Source organism: Larimichthys crocea, chromosome XIII (genome assembly GCF_000972845.2).
Source record: "Larimichthys crocea isolate SSNF chromosome XIII, L_crocea_2.0, whole genome shotgun sequence".
NCBI classification, from domain to species: Eukaryota; Metazoa; Chordata; class Actinopteri; family Sciaenidae; genus Larimichthys; species Larimichthys crocea.
The window spans coordinates 36,170,953-36,192,722 of NC_040023.1; the positions used below are offsets into that span (position 1 = coordinate 36,170,953).

The 21,770-nt window shown below is 41.5% G+C and overlaps 2 protein-coding genes across 3 annotated transcripts; both read right to left on the reverse strand.

Annotated features, from left to right (window-relative positions):
• Positions 1–154: 154 nt before the first annotated feature.
• Positions 155–15,881, reverse strand: nt5c3a (5'-nucleotidase, cytosolic IIIA). Of its 2 annotated transcripts, none has more exons than XM_019274320.2 (8): positions 15,669–15,881; positions 3,189–3,287; positions 2,948–3,017; positions 2,733–2,865; positions 2,566–2,655; positions 2,317–2,479; positions 2,039–2,239; positions 155–1,785 (listed from the first exon to the last, which is right to left on the reverse strand). In XM_019274320.2, the coding sequence occupies exons 1-8, from the start codon at positions 15,825–15,827 to the stop codon at positions 1,684–1,686; spliced, it is 1,017 nt and encodes a 338-aa protein (XP_019129865.2). In that variant the 5' UTR covers positions 15,828–15,881; the 3' UTR covers positions 155–1,683. The 2 variants fall into 2 exon arrangements, with proteins under 2 accessions (XP_019129865.2, XP_019129867.2); XM_019274322.2 differs by lacking the exon at positions 15,669–15,881 and adding an exon at positions 5,511–5,659.
• Positions 15,882–17,293: 1,412 nt separating this feature from the next.
• dctn3 (dynactin 3 (p22)) lies at positions 17,294–21,505 on the reverse strand. The gene is made up of 7 exons (XM_027287511.1): positions 21,361–21,505; positions 19,371–19,455; positions 18,883–18,969; positions 18,674–18,757; positions 18,485–18,543; positions 18,339–18,398; positions 17,294–18,203 (listed from the first exon to the last, which is right to left on the reverse strand). The coding sequence occupies exons 1-7, from the start codon at positions 21,460–21,462 to the stop codon at positions 18,117–18,119; spliced, it is 564 nt and encodes a 187-aa protein (XP_027143312.1). The 5' UTR covers positions 21,463–21,505; the 3' UTR covers positions 17,294–18,116.
• Between the last annotated feature and the right edge of the window lie 265 nt (positions 21,506–21,770).

The following is a 21,770-nucleotide window of genomic DNA, read 5'->3' on the forward strand; positions in this document are numbered from 1 at the left end:
AAGGATTTTCCAGGCCCAGATTCCCTCGAATTCAAGGACACAGATCAAGGTGATTTACATATAATAATACCTGTGATTTCTCTAATAAGAATCTTTGAAGAAACCATGCATACTGCATCTTTTAATGCTGTCACACCCAGAGTTTTAAAGCTTGTTAGAGGGGGGGGGTGGGTCCATGATATGTCATGGCTCACAAAGTTTTATTGCATTTTCAAAATCACACCATCAAAACAAAAAGATAAAGCCATCTGCTTATAAAAATACAACACGCCGGTCTATACTTCTGGAGGTGTCCCCAAATTCAGTAAAACAATATACATTTCCATAACGCCCACATATACAGTATGACATTAATCCCTGTTTTACTGATATATATACGTATATATATATATATTAGTCTCCCATGTCGTAGACATAAAACTGAACAATAAGAAAAGGCAACATGCAGGTGATAGCAGCACATTTAAAACACAAAGAGAACATTCAACACGTTGCAACGAGTGGAGACGGTGACGTTTTTTTAGCTTTGAACCTCCCAAAAGAAGAAAAAAAAGATGAATATTTCAATATTTCAGAGGTAGTGCTCAATTCTGACCACAGGATGAAGTTGTTATGCCGCAGCAGCAGTGTGTTTCCTTCTGTTTACCGAAATGTTGAACTTTTGGTGGTTGTAATTCACACTAATGACCACCAGAAGTCATCTCTAGTATTACTTAATACCTCTTTAACCTTAAACACTGGCATGGATTGTTGAGTCAGCTACGCAAAGATCACAAATTCAAAAGGGCGTGAATGTTCCTAGAGTAAAGCTTCTTCCTCTTCTTCTTCTGTTGAGTTGATGCCAAATTAGCACATTCAAAAAGAAAGCTTGTGTAAACAAGGACGCAAACTAGGCCGATTCCCCCGTATACACAAGTTAAAGTGCGTTTCCTCTGATCATCCGAGTCTCATGTTGGAAATATGATTTCATACATTTTATATCACAAGGCCCTTTATGTCTGACACCAACAGCTGACCAGGTGGACGTCTAACACACCCCGACAAGTCCCGCCCTCTCTTGCTCTGTGGTCCAATAGCAGTCGAGCAAAGGCCTGTATCGACTTCTTTTAACAATCTTAAGATGTGACGCACTTCAAGTCGTGGTCTTCAGCCAGCACAGAGCAAAAGAAGGAGGAGCGGGATGTGGGAGTAACTGAAGGAACTGAAGGATGTTGGGATAGCTCCAAAGAAAACGCCGTGTCCGTCTGTGGGCGTCTTGTTTTATGGTATACAAATATTACCATATCAAAAGTAATCCTATGAGTAATAATGTGTAAATAATAAAGATGGAGTAAGAGCTGGTGATGGTGTTTTTTTTTAAATATATATCTTACTTTTGGTTATTATCTTATCATAAAACGACATCAGAAACTACTCAGACAGATAAAACACACCAGAGACGGGCTGTTGCTGCTGTGTGGACTTTAAAACAGTTCATTCAGGAGACGTAAAATGTCTTTTAAAAAGGTTTTACAGGGTGAAGAGGCCGTGGGGGACGGGTGGGCAGAAGATGACCCAGGTGGGATCCAGAGCAAGTGGAAGGGGGTAACATAGTGACCGCTCTGGACCAGCGATAAAAGGTAGAAGTCGGTGGTTAGAAGTCTGACAGGCCCGAGGCTGGAGGGAGGAGAAGAGGAGGTGGAGTTATAGAACCTTCTGGAGGATGGCGTTGGGCACTTCCAGAGTCTCGTCCTTCACCAGGACGATGTCATAAGAGTCCAGATATTTGTCCAGTCGCTCCTCCACCTGCAGGGTAAGACCAGAAGGAGACGGTCAAGCAGCGACGGTGCAATTTCTACTTATTTTTTTTGCCAGGTCACCAAACAGGACGTAATAAGCTCTTAAAGTCATGTCAGGACTCACACACTTGCAGAATTTGGCTGTGAAACAAAGACAACATACAAGATCATCAAAAGAACGTGATGGACAGCAGACAAACACTTCAACAAGGACGTTTTCTGCATGTTTTCGGATCCACGGTTACGTGTCACGTCTGTACCTTGTCGTTGAGGAAGCCAATCTTGAGGATGTTCTCCACGTTGGGCGCGCCGTCCGCCATGCTGAGGTCTCCCAGCGAGTCGCCCATCAGGACGATGTTGCAGTATTCCTTGAGCTGCTTGAAGTACTCCGTGTTCCGCAGGGCGCCGTCGTGTTTGTTGTACACGTGGATCAGCTCGCCTTTAAAACCCTTCAGGACGCCCTGTGAGATGACGAAGCAGCATGGTGTTTATGATATGCTTCTGTGGGCATGAACTTTTTTTGGTGTGCGGGACTCACGTTCTCGTCAAAGTCCATGAAGTTGGAGACGACTTTGACGTTGGGGTGGTAGACTCCGGCCTGGCGGATGATTTCCTCCAGGACGTCGCCCAGGCCAGCGGAGAAGATGAAGACAGGCACGTTGTGCTGATGCAGGCGGTCGAAGAACTGCTCGAAACCATCCCTGAAACCGAAAAAGGAACAAGTTGGTGAGAGTTATTCTTCTGCTGTGGTACTGACTATTTCTATACAGCGTTCAGTCTCTAGTACCTGAGTGCAGCGTCAGACTCTCTCACCACCTCTGACAGTTTGTCTTTCTCTAGCCGCTGCTCCACGAGCAGTGTGTGAGACTTGAAGTACCTGCAAACACACGAATACACATCTTTAGATATATATCGTGTTAGGAAAGTTAAGAAAGAAACTGTGTGTGTACGTACCACTCCACCATGAACGGGTATTTCTCCTCCATGGTGAGCTGAGGGTCGATCTCGATGGGATAATATTTATTCTTCAGCTGCAGCAGCTTCTGCCGGCACTCCTCCGTCACCAGCTTGCAGTTATCAATGATATCTGCGAAAAGAAAAGACACCATTATAACATACGAGTTCAGGCAAGTTATGGCAAAAGATTTAACGGTCCTCGTTGTGCTTACTGTGACACGTCGGGCAGCGCTTGCCGTTGACGGCGAACTTGCTTAACGTCATGTCGAAGTCTGTGATGATCTGCAACGATCAGGAATACATGAAACCAAAACATTAGATGCTTAAAAAGACCTGCTGTCTGTGAAGCGGCTGTCAATGTTTGAGATTGACCATTCAAAGCGGTCTGCTCGTGAACTTCGGTGCTACCAAAACGCTGACTGTCAGGACGTCACCAGGTCTTGATATTCTAACCTGTAGTTTGGAAGCTCCTCCTTTGATGAGGCCACAGATGATCTGCTCCACCCTCTCGGGGTCCCTCATGTGGACCGTCGTCTTCTCAAACTGAGGCATCTGGAGAGAGAAAGAAAGAGACGCTTCAGCTTTAAGACATTCCTGACAAACCACTACAACACTTTGGCCTGCAGGTTATTCTGCGGTTAGAGCTGTTATGAAGAGGAGGACAAAGAGGAGAAGGAGTTTTAAGGCTGGGCTTCTTTGAGGGTGAGTAGTGTGTGTCAAACTAGAGTTGTTATACAGTTATTATGACATTCTTGGGCGCAGCCTCCAGTGTATTTGAACACACTGTTCCAGACACACACTCAGTCCTGGAGGGGGTTTCAGGGTCACGAAGCAGCTGATGTTTGGAATCTGTCGGTGTTGTATAACGAGCCGAATGCCCACACAAACAGCCGCCCTGCAGAGGAGGCGAAGCTCAGCCCCGATCACTGGTCGACTTTCTTCTTCAACTTCTCTGTGAAATCTTGCACGAACATTTAAAGAAAGTCTGCGTCCCTCAGGGATGATGGTGAAGTATTTTTTCCTGTGAGGATAAGTCCGATCAGTTTGTGTCTTTGCAGATCAGCAGTTAACTTCTCAGGTTGGTGGAACCAAGCAGGAAAGAAAGGAAACTACATGCATGACAGAAATCTGCAGATCTGCCGTTTGTATCTGGAGTTTTGATTGGCCACCACTCACAGACGGAGGAAAGAGAAGAAGAAAAACAGTCCATCATTGCCCTGAAGATAAGGTCGTCCCAGGATCAGCTGACTGTGGACATAAGTGAGCCACACCTGGAAGATCAACAGCAAAACGGGAAGAGACAAACCGGCCTGCCAAACAGCTCTGCAGGGAATGACTGTGTGTTATGCTTAGTTATGCAACAATGTGGAGTTACAAAATATCTTTGCTTTCAAGGAATGAGTGCGTCAAGATGATTCCAACGGGGTTACTTGGTGGGAAATGTTATAATCCGATTACAAAGATTAAGATTTGCATATTGCTTTAGCCAAAGACATTTTGCTGAGTCATTCTTGACCACAGACGAGGGCCGAAGTTGAAGAACCGACTGAGATTCTTTAAAAAAAACTGTTGTTTCTTTGTTGGTCAGTCGTCGCGCTTCGGTTGGTCTGCGACGGCTACGAGCAGCCGCGAACCTGCATCCAGGGTGAGTGACACGCAGGCAGAAGAAGGCTTGCACAGTCAGGATGTGGCTAACGTTATCTGAGTGATGACTTTACAACTTTATAACATCGTCTGTGGCTTCTGTTCGATATCTAGAGTTTCCAATCAGCTGTTGGCATAAATCGCACGCCTTCGATCAAAGTACTCGTAAGTTGTTTTTCTCTGAGACACTCATATCTAACAGAACACTGTTCAGTTTAGTTTATGGGCCGATCACAGACGATGAATCCTGATGATTTTATGTTGTTGTTTTCGTTGTCAGATTGTTTTCGGTTCATTTTGAGTGACAGATATTTATTAATGTTCACTATCTGTCAAAACAAGTGTATGAAGACAGATTCATGTCTACAGATATGAAGGCATTTGCAGTGTGTGGATTAAAAGGCCAAAGGCTGAATATCTATACTGCACAAACACACACACAGCAACCACCCCACCCCCCAAAACACACACAGACACACACACACACACATACACACTGCACCACTTCCACCGGTCATAAATAATCAGTGTCAGGTTGCGTAACTCCTCGTACATCACTCGCTACAGAAATATGATAATCACAACCAGAACGTAAACAAAAAAAAACTGAATTTATTAGTTCCAGTCTGCTCTCTAATGATCCTCTCACTCACACACACATAAAACACAAACTTATGTAAGCGAGCACAGACACAAAGCGACTTCCTCCGCTTCATATCCGCTCTGTTGAAACTTTATGTGTCGAAAAAAACGAAAACCAACGCACTTACGGTCAAGGCGGTGAATGTGATACCGCCAGATGTGCTGCATCACATTCCTGTGCCTCATTTTGTACATTACAACGTTTTACAATCCAGCAGAGATGAAGAAAAACCTCAACGTGACACAAGAGGTCAAAGGTCAAAGCATCCTGACAGCAAGAGGAGGATTTTGTGACATTTCACAAAGCATCCTGACAGCAAGAGGAGGATTTTGTGACATTTCAGAACAAGAATTTGTAGCGTTAAATGTTAAATGTTTGTTTTTTTTTCAGTCTCTATGAAGCAACAACGACTACAGCGTGGATTATAACCAGTTATATACACACACAGACACACACACACACACACACACACACACACACACACTTACCTCGGGTCTGTTGTCTCAGCAAACACAAGAGTGAGGAAAAGATTGTGCGGCTGCAGAGGGCTTATATATCTACAGCCACAGCCAGGGAGGGGGTGTGGGTGTTACCCTAAATAGATTAGACAACATAGCCCCTCCCCCTGTGCAGAGAGGCTCACACACACACACACACACACACACACACACACACGGTTTAGTATAAATAGACGCTGAATTGGGGCCAGTGGAGGAAAAGTAAATCTACCCCTCATTCCAGTAACGTGACCTTTGACCTCTTCAAAAAACGATCGCAGAGGACGAACTCGCTTCAACGCTGCTGCTGCTGCTGCTGCTGAGCACACACATTTTAACACACAACACACACACATGCAGTAAATAGCTCAGCGCCGTACGAAAGGTCACGGGGGTCAAGGTTCGGTGCGAGTGTCAGGGCACACACACACACACACACACACACATCCACAGAGGTTAACTCTGGACACACAGTCTGCTGTGTGACCCACAGAGCGTGTAAAGTACATTTAAAATGAATTAACTACATACATATGACGGCAAACTGTTCATATATTATGCATCATAGACCGGCCCTGCACAATGCCGTGTGTTATTGTTCCGAAACAACAAACCATGATTGGACCAGCAGCTCATTTCCAGACAATACTTCAGCCAAGAGCATAATGTCCACTGGAGCCGGCGTTATGTTTGCTACATTTACAGTGGGAGACACCACAGAGCCACCGTGGTTCAGAAGAGTCATGTGATCAGAGCCACCGTGGTTCAGAAGAGTCATGTGATCAGAGCCACCGTGGTTCAGAAGAGTCATGTAGGGATCAGCCCTGAGCTGTTTGGCTGTTTAGACAATTGAACCTCACCAAAACGAGCAAAGCTTAATACGTCGCCAAACACGAACAGGTTAAGTGAAAGATGTGCGTCTATCGTGGGGGTCTGCAAAGTGTTAGAGCATGTACAGAGTAGGGCTGCAAAATTCTGGGAATTTTCAAATTTCCATGGGAATTTATGGGAATAAACCAGGAAATTAAAAAGAAATCTGTTAAAATGTTTTTTGTTAGTTTTTTAAAATTGTATTATTTTGCATGTCCGCTCATGACAAAACAAAAAATATTATATTTATGTTTGGATATGATACAGTTTGTTTAAAATACCCCAAATTTACAGTAAATTCCCATAAATTCCAATGGAGTTTCTGATTTGGAATATTTCCAAAATTCCTCATTTTAACTGGAGCTTAATACGTCGCCGGCGACACGCACAGGTTGAGTGAAAGATGTGAGTCTATCGTGGCGGTCTGCAAAGTGTTAGAGCATGTACACAGTAGGGCTGCAAAATTCTGGGAATTTTCACATTTACATGGGAATTTATGGGAATTAACGGGAATAAACCAGGAATTTATAAATAAATCTCTTAATATGTTTTTTGTTAGTTTTTTTAAATTGTATTATTTTGCATGTCCGCTCATGACAACACAAAAAAAAGATTATATTTATGTTTGGATATGATACAGTTTGTTTAAATTACCCCAGATTTACAGTAAATTCCCATAAATTCCAATGGCGTTTCTGATTTGGAATATTTCCAAAATTCCCCATCTTAACTGTAGCTTTACTGGAGCTTAATACGTCGCCGGCGACACACACAGGTTGAGTGAAAGATGTGCGTCTATCGTGGCGGTCTGCAAAGTGTTAGAGGATGTACAGAGTAGGGTTGCAAAATTCTGGGAATTTTCACATTTCCATGGGAATTTATGGGAATTAACGAGAATAAACCAGGAAATTACAAATAAATCTGTTAAAATGTTTTTTGTTTTTTTATTGTATTATTTTGCATGTCTGCTTATGACAAAACAAAAAGATTCTATTTATGTTTGGATATGATACAGTTTGTTTAAATTACCCCAAATTTACAGTAAATTCCCATAAATTCTTTTTGATTTGGAATATTTCCAAAATTCCCCCATCTTAACTTCCCATGGAAAGTTTCCAGAAAGAAAGCCGGAGATCCTGGATGAATAAAAGCCCGACATCACGTCAGATCTGCTCAGCATGAGAGCTTTTCAATGATCAATATTAATGTGACGATGGATCATGGTAAAGATTTTATGTCATACTGTCCGGCTCACGTCCGGATGATAAATCTGTCAGTCAGCTGTAAATGATATTTGACTGCAGGATGTTTCACAGTTTAGAAAATAAATCTTCACATTCGCATTAGAAAGTGTAGCTGCGAGCTGCAGATGTGCAAACACACCCTCAGTGCTTGTTGTTGCTCGCTGGCTTTATTCTGAACGATCAAACACACGAGTAGGCGAGGTGAAAAATTCACTTTGCTTTCTGTGTGAACGCACAATTATTGACCTCAAACAACCAAACTATTTTCAATCAAATGTGGCTGCTTCAGTATTTAGCCGACGTAAACACAGACACACACACATGCAGGAACAGGCAGCAGCTTCACATTTTTGGTTGAGTCTGAGCATGTTCATCATTTCAATTATATGTACCCACACACACAGATTGGTATTCAGGTTGAGCAGGTTCTCGTGTCAGAGCCTCTGACACGTCAACTCCAGCATAACCATTCTTCTATCAGTTAACCCAGATTCCTCAACCAATAGATCAATAAAGCATCAGTATAATCTGTTGCTGCTATGATAAGATTAAGAAACGTTTGCAATATCATGATCGTGTTAACACAAACTCAAAGCTCCTTAACTTGGACGGCTTTGATAAACAAAATCAGACGTCTACGTGCGGCGTTGACACTTTGTCCCAGGGCTCAATTTTTGCTGAGCAAGGCTCAGTCCCCCGCTGACGTCCTGACTGTCGGTGTTGTTGATGTAAGACGACGGAGGCTGGAACACGACACAACCTCGTCCTCTGACCTCGACCGGCCCCACATACCACAACTCCCAAAAACTAGGCCGACGCTCTCCGGTTACACCTCGCCACAATAACAGTAACATGTTATTGGCGTGCAGAAGGAGCTCCACCAGTCGTGTTTATGGAGGAGAGGGGCAGGGAGTGTTTCTGTTTAGTCGGCTCACATGCAGTTTAACGGTGCATGCAAACCACAAGCCGGAGCTCCACTGTGAGACTGTCAACAAGAAACATGGTGCAAAGCTTTAATAAATGTTGTCGTCGATCGCCTGCAGCTGTTTCACAAACTGCTTGGAGGAATATTAGCAGGCTGCCCGGCGTTTCATGCAACTTTTGGATTGGTTTCCGACAGACGATAGCTTGTGACCTCTGGATGCAAATCAGCAGCAGAGCTGCAGGAGGGAGAACACTGCAGACGATTGTCAACAGACTGCTGCGGCTATAAAAACTTCATTTTAATATCAAATCAGACTTATATATATATAGACAAATATTTGGCTTTGACGCATCTATCAGCAGCTTGTCGAGTAGCACTTCATGCAGTTTTATGTTTTGCAAAGTCAAAACCAACAAGACGAATCCTATGGATGTGTACCAAGCAGCAACCTCTGTGGCTGTGAAGTGAATAGGGTTGCAAAATTCTAGGAAAGTTGGGAACTTTCCATGGGAATTAACAGGACTTTATGGAAATATATAAAATATATTTTTCTGCTCATGACAAAACAAAATGTTTATTTATGTTTGGATATGATACAGTTTGTTTAAATTAACCCTAGTGGTGAAGCCAAAAGTTCTAAACTGCAGTTCCTCTAACGTCCACTTGAGGCTGGCTCCAGAAGTGAGTCAGTCTCCATAAGTCCCCAGCAGCAGAAATAAACATGTTTACAGCCTGGTACAAAAAACTGTTTTGGTCTCTGTAGCTAATTTCCCCGTTCATGACAACTGTACTGAGGGTGAATTTATATACAACTCACCTGTTCACATTATATTAAGGCTTAAAGTTATGCAGGATTAAGGGCGTAGACGCTTTGATTGACAGGTGGGTGCTGTTCAGGCTTCATTCAGCCAACCACACTCCAACATCTCTGCCCATTTTCGGATTAACAAGGAGTCGGTGGAGGCAGGACTGTGAAGATGGCAAAGGCCAGAGCCACCACACCGAGCTTTACACCGTCTATAGTGTTTAAAAATAATGTGACCCGGTTCTGTCTCCACCCAAAACCTCCTAGCCTGCTCCCTTATCTGTCCAGAGTAACCACTTCTACAGAAAACTGGTTTCACTTCAGGTCCACCCTTCACCTTTAACCTCAGCATGTGAGGGCGGAGGAAAAGTCAACAGCACCATGGTCTGTCACATGAGTTGAAGGCACAATCAGATCAAGACGATCATGAAGTCACATGTCTCATTAATATGTCGGTCAGTTTAATTATTGTCCGTGCAGAGAGTGGGGTTAAGATAGTGGAGCGTGGATGTCAATCCTGTAGCTCCAATCATCAGAAGATAAAGAAAGCCACACATTTCTGATCAGTTCTTGTTTGAACGTTACGTGTTGTTGCTGCATAGATTCTCCAACAGCTGTTCAACCTTCTCCCAGCATTCCTCTGAAATCCCGCCAACGACACGAGTCCGAGCAAAACTTTGCGGTCGAACCACCGTGACTCAGCCTTGTCCTGCTGCGGTCGACAGGTGACTGATCCCAGCATTGTTTTGATGAGACATCCTTACTGCTTCAACCTTTCCATCTACTACTCTACCACTTCGAATAACTCACTGCTGATCTCAGTATTGATATTATTACAATTACTACAACCTCTATTGATACTACAGCATCCCTTCTCTGCATTATTACTATCCTGTCACCACCTTTTCACATCTGTTTTTAGAGCGTCCACTAATCAGAAGATTGGAGGTTCGACCCCCGGTTCAACCCTCCTAAAGCTCCTATACTAATTATCTTTGGGTAAGACACTGAACCACAAGTTGCCATCTGTGTGTGGATGTGATTAGCTGCAGAGCTGATGAGCAGATGGCAGCCGATGCCGTCAGTGTATGAATGGGTGAATGTGATATGTCATGTAAAAATGCCTCGAGTGGGTCAGAAGACTAGGAAGTCCAGTCCAAACTTCTGCTACAATTACTATCAACTTAAATGCTACTACAACGTTTGCTGCTACTTTTACTCTTAGAAAGAAATACTGCTGATGTTTCTCCTCCTCCTCTTCCTCTTCCTCCTCCTCTTACTATTACTGTTTCTTTGTGACTACTCCTCTCGAGTTCGATGGTAAATATCAAGAGAGGAGCGAGAGGTGGCGGTCCGGCATCAGATGACTCTCGGTGGATTACCAGTTTATTTCAAGCAAAGCGCAGCTGGTGATTGTTGGAACAGTAGAAAGACAAAAAAGTTTCGGGGTGAGTTTCATTTTTAATTTGAACAAAGTGGAGCAATGCTACAGAGTAAAATGATTGTTATATCACTGCTGTATCTGTTCTCTCTCTCTCTCTCTCTTTGGGTGGGATAATGTCGTCACAAGCTCTTTCCGTAGACGCACCCTGACAGCCGTCTGTTTCTACTGATAATAAAAAAAGACCACAACCACTGAAGTTCAGCTGGACTTTGAAAACTTCCAACCCTCAAATGAATGCAGGCTCATCTCACTGCTACACCGACTACTCTGAGAAAGCTTCAGTTGTTTCACTTCTAGCAGCAAACAGCAATCCCTGAATCTGTATGTTGCAGTTGCAGTGTTGCTCTATTCTGCCCTCTAGAGGCCAATGAGGGTGAACACACACCCCGGCAGGTGCCGTCCTGGTCTTGCTCCAGGGTCCTGGCATCGTCAGGAACACTTACCGAGACCAACTGGAGTCACTGCCGGTCTTTTTTTATTTATTTTTTAATGTTTCCTGCAGCGTTCGATAGTTTCTAAACTAAAGAGCAGAGAAGATAGAAGTATAATCGATAACCTGTGCGAGATCTACCCAGATCTGTCTGACTGAGCTCGGCATGTCCAACACCAAATAAGAAATGAATGAATCGATGCATGTAAGTGATGAGCAGCACAGAGAGGTCAGCGCCCGATCACACGTGTGAACGGCATTAACTCGTGTCAGTGTGGAGCTCCTGTGACACTCTGAGGTCTAATCATAGTTACTTATAGTTATATAATCAGAGTTACTGAATATATTTAGTGCACCACAACAGTGAGAACTGTCTGGAGACTTCGGCAAACACAAGGAATCAGTTCAATCATTGTGAATCATTCCAGATTATTCCAGATGTTTTCATGTTATGTTTCAAATTATTAAAGTACCTTCATGGCCACAACTCTGAACACAAAGTTAGAAGCAGGACACAGATCAGAGTTTCTGAGTTTTTGACATAATTTGATGAATACAGGCCTCATACACTAGATTTTAACTCCTCTACCACACGGATGCATGCAGAGTAGAATGTGAAGCCAATGCTGCTTCTGATTTTCACGCAAAAGGTGATAAAACAGAAGTTAAATGTCAACTGAATGTGACAGAAAGAAGTTTGTACTTGGAGTTTTACTTGTCTTTCATATGTATGACGATGACGAGCTAAAAGCAGATCTCTGTTCATAAAAACTACGACTTAGACGGGACTAATGCATGGAACGATGTGCAGATCAGGGTTTCTTAAGACCTTAAACTTTCTTTAAGACCACGCTGCCCAACCCGCAAATATAGATGTCCTTTGAGATGTCATCGACTGAACACATGAAGGATGAAATGACTGAATCTAATAAAACATCTTCACTAGAACTGAATCCGTTTGATCGCTTCTGACATTTAACTAATAACACAAATGTGATTTTCTCCACGTGGGTTCAACTGATTTTCATTTATTCGGTCACCGTGGCAGAGTTGTGAAAGTTTGTGAGGAAGCTGCTGCCGCTTTGAACCAGGAGAACGTCGTAGGAGCGCACAACAACAAATATCAGCGGAGCGTGAAAGGCTTCAGTTCCAGAGTGCCGAGTCTGTTTTGAAGAGACTTTTCTGGAAGAGTGGTCGAGTTTTAGGACAAGCTGCTGTATTGAGGCATTTTTTACCAATACCACGGACCCAGAAGTCACTTTTTCAAGGCTCAATTATCAATTATTGAATTTAATTTAATTTAATTTATTTGCCATTTTAGGGCTGAATAAAGCTTTGTTCCCTCTATCATCGAGGCGCTCTGAAGTCTGATTGTTATATTTGGAAGTTGCTGCAGTTTAACGAGCAAACGGACAGACAAACATGTAACCAGCAGCAGTGAGCAGTGAACAAAGTCGAGCTGTGACGGGCTTGCCAGCTGCACACAAAGACCACAATGGGTTTTTAGGGAATAAAGAAAAGAATGTGCTTTGTTTTTTTTATGCGATGCCAAAGGATTTCTGAGATGACTCAGACGGGTTTTTAAATGAGTCACATAACTCGTCCATGTGAAACTTCAGCCTCCCTGAGCCACTGTGTGTGTGTGATTCTTCACTCCTGAGGGGTTTGAAGCGGATGTTTGTGCTTCTGTAGCGTCAGGCATCATCAAAAGCAGATGGTCAGAAGTTTCCAAGCTGAAGGTCCTGAAGCTGCCACAGCTACAACATCAACATCATTCATTCTTTGACTTTTTGTAGCACTCTGCAGCTCTAAAGTTGAATTTAACTCAGGAAATAATGCAGTGATGCACTGATTTTGTCTCTCTCTCTCTTAACACAAATTATCGGCATCCAAGATCGACCTGGGAAGATCTACGTGGCTGAAATCAGAGATTCCCCAATACGACGGACACAGAAGTCACCTTTTCAAGGCAGTCTGAGATCATAAAATAAAACCTTTTCTCAATTATTTCATTTATTTGCTATTTGCCATCGTCTAACTTAGTCCTGGATATTCCCTCCTGAATCGACAATGAATGTAAGGCAGATGCGGGTCAAAGTAGATCTCTCCCTGTGATGACAGACTGTCACAAGGCAACAATAAAGAAATCACATCAAGCAGAGGTTTCCTGGCAGGGAGGTTACAACACGAAGCGTTTGTGGGCGGCTGACTCTGAGGAGATTCTCTTCGGCTAAACAAGGTTTGTGTTCGTTGTGTCTGCGTGAGAAGATGGTAGATAGAAACGTGCAGGTAAGTGCAGGTGGGGCCAAATAACTCAGATATGAATCATAGAGATTATAGGAGACACAGTACAGGGCAACGCCTTGTAATGACCGACAAACTCAAAGTCTAAACATCCCTGCAAAACATATTAGAAACTATATTATATTCTTCTTTGTTTGACTGTGTGGATCCTCACGTGGTATCTGAGGGATGGCGAGTCTTTGATATGAACATAAACACAATCCAGAGAGGCGGGTGGGGTTAGTCCACCTATCTGTGCCGCACAGACTGTGGAGATTAGCTGAAGCATGACGTGACGTGAAGATGTTGCAACACCATCATGTGTCTGTCGGTAAACAGCACTTTGCACTTTACTTCTCATCCACCTCCATCAGGAACTTATGTTGCTATTTTCTCCTCGTGCTTAATCATCAAACATCGAATCATCACGAAGCTTTTTAGGAACATTCTGCCTGTGACAGCGGCCTCGAAGTTATCTTAAGTGTGCAAATCTGAATGCAAATGCTCGATTTGTTGAACAGGTGCTGCCGTCCACAGCCGTCCCAGGTGAGCTGCGGTGTTGTGAAAGAAGGATGACAGTGTCACACACTCAGCAACAAAGACACGCCGTGTTTTTCTGGTTTGTTTGACTCGTTCCAGAGGATTTTTCTGGCTTGTCTGCAGTTTTGTGTGGAATGTTTGTGATTCCTGTCGGACAGGTTACAGAGCCGGACTCTGGAGTGGGTTCAGCTTGCATAACCTACATGGTCTGATCCAACAACAGACAGCAGCTCTGGAGCGGTTACCATGACAGCGACAGAGCATCGCTGTCACACAGGGGTCAGCTGTCGATCAGCAGATCTGCTGCTCGGTTCTGCTCGGTTCTGCTCGGTTCTGTTGGAGAGCAGCTCACTGATGACCTCTAAAAAAAACAAACAGCTGCTGTTTTAGGGAACCAGCTCCACTGATGTCAAGACACCAAGGACGCGGTGTCTGATTTCCGGACATGATTTTCAGAATAAAGGCGCACATGTGTTGCATAGATTCAAATACAACAGCAATATATTTAATGGTGAACTTGCTCTATCTGGATCCAGTTTTAATGCACTGTTGGTTCCTGATTATTAAGCACTGAATTAATTTAGGATATTTAAAAATTCCACCATCCAAAGTGTAGATGTTTACACGCTTAATGTCACAATAAAATGTTTAAATAGTGATTAACAGGTCTGCAACTTTTAGTATTAAGTTATTAGTTGTTTGGACTAAATAAGATAATTTGGACTTTTGTTCTTATATTATATATTACCATTCATTTATAATAGTATAATATACTATTACAAATTTACAAATTTCTTATTTATCATAATAATATAAAAAATGGTGCTGTTGTTACTATTAATAACAATAATAACAGTGTCTAAGAATAATAATAATAATAATAATAAGAATAATAATAAAAATAAATGTAATCTTATAATAATAAAATAACAATAAACAAAACAATAATAATAAATTAATATATAATAAATATATATATAAATAATATAATAAATAATAAATGATGATAATATAGGTGTCTTAAAGTTAATAAATAATAATAGAATAAGATATAATAAAGAAATAAAGTTATATATTAATTATTAATTAATAATAATAATAATATATAACAAAGGTTATCTATAATAATAATAATTTTAACGAATGTCCTAATTAATAATAATAATAAGAAGAATGAATGTTCTAATAATATAAATAATAATAATAATAATAAAAAATAAAATGTATCTATAATAATAATAATAGTAAATAATAATAAATCAATAATAATAAAATACAGTAATAAAAAAAAATATCTAATAAATAATAATAAATAATAATAATAATATAATAATAATAATAATAATGTTAATCTAATAATAATAAATTAATAAGTGTATATAATAATAATAATAATAATAATAATAATAATAATAATAATAATAACGGTGTCTAATAATAATAATAATAATAATAATAATATCTTAACCATTAAGTTTCTCTCAAAACTATCAACTGTCAAACGCAGGCGCTTTTATTTTGAAGGCGCAGCCTCCCCACTTCCTGCTTCTCCTCCCTCTTTATGGCCGCCTTGACGCCGCTCGTTGTCCGTGTATTTCTTTAACTCACCATCTCGATGATCCGGGTTTTCTTGCCGGCTCGCTTCTTCTTAGCGACGATATACTGGGCCAGAACCACGCCGCCGAACAGGGCACACACGCTGGCGCTGGCCGCGGCCCCGACCTTCACCACGGCCGTCCTGTCCATGACGGTCCGCTGGCTGTTCATGCACCGAGTGACCGTCCGCCCGGAGCCCGCGTCCTGTCCCGCCTTCTGTCAGGAGAGGCGGCTTCCTATTGGTGCAGAGCGGGCAGCCAAAGATCCTCTACCGCCAAACAGGAGCAGTCACTCTGTCGATTTGTAGTTCTTCTTAGAGGAATAATTAGAAAATGCCAAATTATTGTCACCAAATTATAATTATAACGTAAAACTAACAAAGAAAGTGACATATTAACATTTATTTAATCATATATTTAAACTAAGCTCACATCGTAAGAGCTCTTTTTGTCTATTTAAAGTCAAATTAATAAATAAATAGTTACAATTAAGCTCTTTATTCAACTCTTGAGAGTTACAAGGGTTAATGACAGTTGGCTACAGCAATTTATTGATATTAGAAAATGTGATTTTTATTTTTTTTTACTCTTGAATCCTTCAGCACAAAGGATGTATTGAATAATTTATGTTTACACATAAATTATCAGTCAAACCAGCACTAAATCTGGCTGAATTATAAAATATATAAGTGGTAAAATGAAGAGTTGAAAGAGCCGACTCTTCTTGGTGAGCTGAGTCTTATCCTTTTCTCTTCTTAGCTTCCTTCCTGTGTTAACAGCTTCCTTCCTGTGTTAACATCTTCCATGGTTGCTTAGCCTCTGTCGTTCTGTCGATAGACAGAGGCTGCTGAGCCCCGTTACATTGCCCGCTTGTCCAGCTCCTGTTCTGGCACGACATCTGCTTAGCTCTCCCGATTTCCGGACATGATTTTCAGAATAAAGGCGCACATGTGTTGCAATGTCCTGTTGGTGTTGCATAGATTCAAATACAACAGCAACTTATTTTATGCTGAACTTGCTCTATCTGGATCCAGTTTTAATGCGCTGTTGGTTCCTGATTATTAAGCACTGAATCAATTTAGGATATTTCAAAATTCCACCATCCAAAGTGTAAATGTTTACACACTTAATGTCACAATAAAATGTTTAAATAGTGATTAACAGGTTTGCAACTTTCAGTATTAAGTTATAAGTTGTTTGGACTAAATAAGATAATTTGGACATTTTTTGTTCTTATATTATATATTACCATTCATTTATAATAGTATAATATACTATTACAAATTTACAAATTTCTTATTTATCATAATAATATAAAAAATGGTGCTGTTGTTACTATTAATAACAATAATAACAGTGTCTAAGAATAATAATAATAATAACAACAATAATAATAACAATAACAATAACAGCTCTCCTGTCAGCATTCCCCCACACCCCGTGCCTGAAAACCCCTTTAGTACACCCCTTTATTGCAAAGACTAACACTCTTGAATTCTAATTCTGGGCAGCCTGGCTAACAAACTGAGTTAAATTTACCTAACTGCAGCTACAGTACAAACATTACTTCAAAATGAACCTGTTATAACAGACCCCACAAACAGTTTGTAGACACAGAACAGACATGACACACTGGGATAAGTCAAAGAAAACACTAATAATATTTATTGTATGAACTGCAGTCGTGCTGTATGACACATGAGACATTCAGAACATTTTAAAACCAGAATACAGACCCAGAGGGAAAATGTGAAGCCTTGAGGACACTGTGTGTGTGTGTGTGGGTGGGAAAACAAGTCTTGTGACTGGCTGGCGGCAGGGATGTTGGAATGTGTTACAAGTCGAGTAGATACGCGAGCATAAAAAGCTCTGTTGTCTGAAAATAAATAACAGCAGCGTCTGAGCCACACGTCACGTGATGGGAGCGAGTTCCTTCAGATGACCAACGAAGAGTCACACGAGACAGAGTTCATACATTTATCAGAATATTTTACATTTCATCCAGTCCTTTCCAGTTTGACTGTATGACTGGGATTGTATAAACAGTACAGTATTACTGGTACATGAGTTGGGAGACGCATCAGTCTCTGGTAGTAGGTCAGTTTACCTGCGAGTTCCACACACATAGTGGTTATTAATATGGAGTTTATTTCCATCCACCACAGCAAAAAGAATCTAATTTACAAGACATCTGAGCTTGTACTGAAATCCCAGATGAAATGTGTTTTGAGTGAGGTAATTGCTCTGTTGGAGAATTTTTCTAAAACCAAAAATCTCATGGAATCAGACAATCGGTTTCAAAGCAGTTCAAAATAAAACTGAAATGTTACCTGCCTTACTTTTCTTTTGACTTATCGGGGAACACGCTACGTATAGAACCTGTGTCTGATCTAAAGCTCCCACCACAGTGCAGTGTTCTTCATCATCACCATCACCATCCTCATGCGTGTGTTGATAGTAGCTACTCCACAGGCCGGATGCCCTTGGCTTCCTCCAGCTTCCTCAGAGTCTCGTCCCACTGGGTGAACTGCTTGGACAGCAGGAACATCTGCCAATCAGAGAGTCAGGGGGTCAGTGAGGAGGAGTCATTCCAACTTTTGTGGCTCTTACAGTTTGTGGTGAGTTTTACTTCACTTAACTTTTTTTTAAAAAACGAAATAATCTTGTGAAAATAGAAGTGTACCATTTTGTTGTACTCCTCAAAAAGCTTCTTCACTTCCAGGGACTGAGCCTCAGTTTGGTCCTGTAAAAGAGACAAACATGGAGGCGTCAACAGAAGAAGATAATGAGAGAGAGACACAAAGAGGGAGGTGGAGAGAGAGGAGTCACCTGCTCCTTGATGTGAATCTGTGACAGGCGCTGCAGCTTGGTGGCGTGTTCTGGTACGTCTGTGTTAAAAAAAAACAAAAGACACCCGGCTGTCACAGACCTGATAGTGTTAACTTACAGTACCGGGGTATAACACCGCAGAGCGGATCTGATTGCGTCCTTGATTCGCAGCTGCCAGGTGAAACTCACCTCTGATGTAGGTGCTGTCCAGCAGGGGCTGCATGTTGCTGACCTGCTCCAGCAAAGACGCCTGGGAAAGCAAGAAGTCCTCCTCTGTGGAGACAAACATCAGAGCGAGGACTGAATCACATGGAAGTTGCTCTTTTAAGTCCACATATATTAGGTAAGTGTAAATATTAGTTATTTTGTATCTATCCATGGGTCCTCCTGGTCCTCACCAGCGAGAATGAACTCCAGCTTCATGGCGTCAGGTACAGTGATGTGATCGGTGAACTGAGGGTCCAGGTACTTCACCAGGTCCTCAACTGTATCAAAACACCAAGAAATATGATCAGAGACTCGCCGAACACAGTTCAAAATCTGAACACAGAAAAAATGAATGCAAGCACTGCTGTGACATCGTGAATTTTACGACATGCACTTTGCATCTTCAGGTTTTGTTGAGTGACCAGAGCACCAGGAATGACACGAGCATGTAGAATATTTCATGACTGAGGGGCCTCGGTAGTCCACATAACTCAGCCCTCTGCTACACATCAGACATACACTGACTATAAAAGACAAAATATCAAGACAAAAAACAAACAAAACAAATATGATGCATGGATAATTGTATCAATGTGAAGTAGGCTCCTTTCTGAGTAATCTGGATACATCCAGCCTGTAATCCAGGCTGTCAGGGTTGACATAACAGTGTGCGACTCACTCTTCTTGTGCAGGATCTTGACTCGCTCTCTCTTGTTGGCCGTGTTGGTCAGACCTGCCTGGATTCTGGCCAGTGAATCAGCACACTGCAGGACAAAGAACACTGGTCAGATTTAATGTCGGTGAGCAACAAGGGGACCGTACAATCATTATTTATATAGTATGTCGTACTGTATATATGCAGGCCACATTAAACATTAAATCTGGATTGCACCTATTTGTTTTCCTACTGATCAACAACATGTTTACACCTGTAATTTAAGCAGGACAGCTCAGAACGGGTTCTTTCTCTAACCCCTGCAAACACAACATCTAGCAGCAGACAAACGCACGTCAATGCCTCTTTGTAGGTTCAAACTGTTCATCACATCATGTGACGCTCTGATGAGACGGCCCATTCAGTGGCTCAAAGGGAACATACCATGTTGTTTTTTAGACAATTAGCTACAAAATACACTAAAGCATAGCCCAGGATTTCAGATTGATGAATGTGTTTTCCTAAATTCCTGGAAACTGAATTCTTTCCACCCATAAATATCAGGACGGCAGTCGAAATATCTATCACAAGCTCCCAAAACTGAGAGTGGCATCCTGAAATTGCTGATAGATAGATAGATAGATAGATAGATAGATAGATAGATAGATAGATAGATAGATAGATAGATAGATAGATTATGCCTAGTCAGGCACGGTATTGGTTGAAGATGCAGTCACATCTCCCTTTACTGAAAACTCTCTCCCCTCTCCATCTGTAAACACATGTCTCATTAATGCATGTTACTAACTAAACTTCTTCCCTGGAGTTTCTGTCTCTCTCGTCCAGCAGGTTCTTGTGGATCGTGGTGGTGCTGCTGTGATCCTGCATGACATCAACTACACATATTATTACTGTCATTATTGCGGCCATGTCTCCATCACAGTTTATAGTTAGTTGATGATTTGCTGCTGCTGAGCATCTGTGTCTCTCTGTCTATATCACAGGTTCCACTGCTGCTGTAATCATTTTATCAGTCATTGTAATTCATTGTGATTTTATCCGTCATCTCCTCTGTGGCTCTTCCTGAGGTTTCTTCCACCTTTTTTCCCTGTTAAAGGTTTTTGTGGGCAAGTTTTTCCCCACTCGAACCGAGGGTCTAAGGACAGAGGGTGTACAGATTGTAAAGCCCTCAGAGGTAAAATGTGTTTTGTGACTTTGTTTTCCTAAATTCCTGGAAACTGTACTTTTTAATAAGTACCTCTCCGTGCTTATTTTGTCTTTTCACTCATTCTTTCCATCCATAAATATCAGGACGGTAGTCGAAATATGATACACAAGCTCCCAAAACTGTAATAGTATTGTAATTAAGATAGATAGATAGATAGATAGATAGATAGATAGATAGATAGATAGATAGATAGATAGATAGATAGATTATGGTATTGGTTGAAGATGCAGTCACATCTCCCTTTACTGAAAACTCTCTCTCTCTGTCTCCATCTGATTTGATAGTTACTGTCCAGTAGCAGCACAAGACACAGTAAACATACAGTAAGCATTAAGATTAGCCTGTACTACAGTAAACATACATTAAAACTGACTTACACTACAGGAAACATGAAGCTGAATCTGCATTTAAATAATTAAACCTGTGCAAAGAAGTTAAATAAGTGCAGAGTAACTGTCAGAACAAACAACAACAAAGGTCAGCACCGTGTGATTTATTACACACATGTCATGGATGGAGTAAATTAACCACAGATTATATTATTATTGCCTCAGAGCTGTCTGTGAAGAAGCCACGGTCCGGATACACAGCATAACCTAGCGGCTGTTTATCTGGTGGATGAACGAGACAAACGTCTTTAAATGTCTTAAACTGGAGTGGATAGTTGTCAGAGTTTCTAATAAAACGTGTTTTGTGCATAAATAAAAAGGGCGTTCACTGATTAGCTACCGTTAGCTCTGCCTAGCTTCGTCACTAGCCTCGGAACAAACATTATTCTGGACGAACCTTCACCGGTTTCCCGCTTTTGCTTCTTCTCTCGCCGTATAAGCGACTCTCCAGCGCCTGGAGACGCATTTCCAGGTTATCCGTCTCCAGTTTTTTATCCATTTGTTGTTTTTTTTACGCTAACTAACGAACAAACAGCCACAGAACCACAACAGCTCAGGAGGAGTTGCCGTTCGTGACGAGTCGGTTCAAAGAGCCGGATCTTTTAAGTGACGATCCGTTCGTGAGCCGTTGGACGCATTTTAATAATTGTGAAAACACAAAGGGCCGAGGCGGTTTCAGAGAGTAAAGGGTCTGTAAATGCAATGACAGATGCAAGAAAAATTCAGTTTTTTTACTTTTTTGATCCTTCATTGCAAAGGATGTATTGAATAATTTAATAATAATAATAATAATAATAATAATAATAA

Coding starts and splice junctions, on each gene's coding strand:
- dctn3 (XM_027287511.1), bottom strand. CDS start 21,462: ATGGATAAAAAACTGGAGACGGATAACCTGGAAATGCGTCTCCAGGCG. Junction 18,758..18,882: donor GCTGGAGTTCATTCTCGCTG/GTGAGGACCAGG, acceptor TTGTCTCCACAG/AGGAGGACTTCTTGCTTTCC. Junction 18,399..18,484: donor AGATTCACATCAAGGAGCAG/GTGACTCCTCTC, acceptor TCTCTTTTACAG/GACCAAACTGAGGCTCAGTC.
- nt5c3a (XM_019274320.2), bottom strand. CDS start 15,827: ATGAACAGCCAGCGGACCGTCATGGACAGGACGGCCGTGGTGAAGGTC. Junction 2,656..2,732: donor TACCCGTTCATGGTGGAGTG/GTACGTACACAC, acceptor GTGTGTTTGCAG/GTACTTCAAGTCTCACACAC. Junction 2,480..2,565: donor GAGTCTGACGCTGCACTCAG/GTACTAGAGACT, acceptor TTTCGGTTTCAG/GGATGGTTTCGAGCAGTTCT.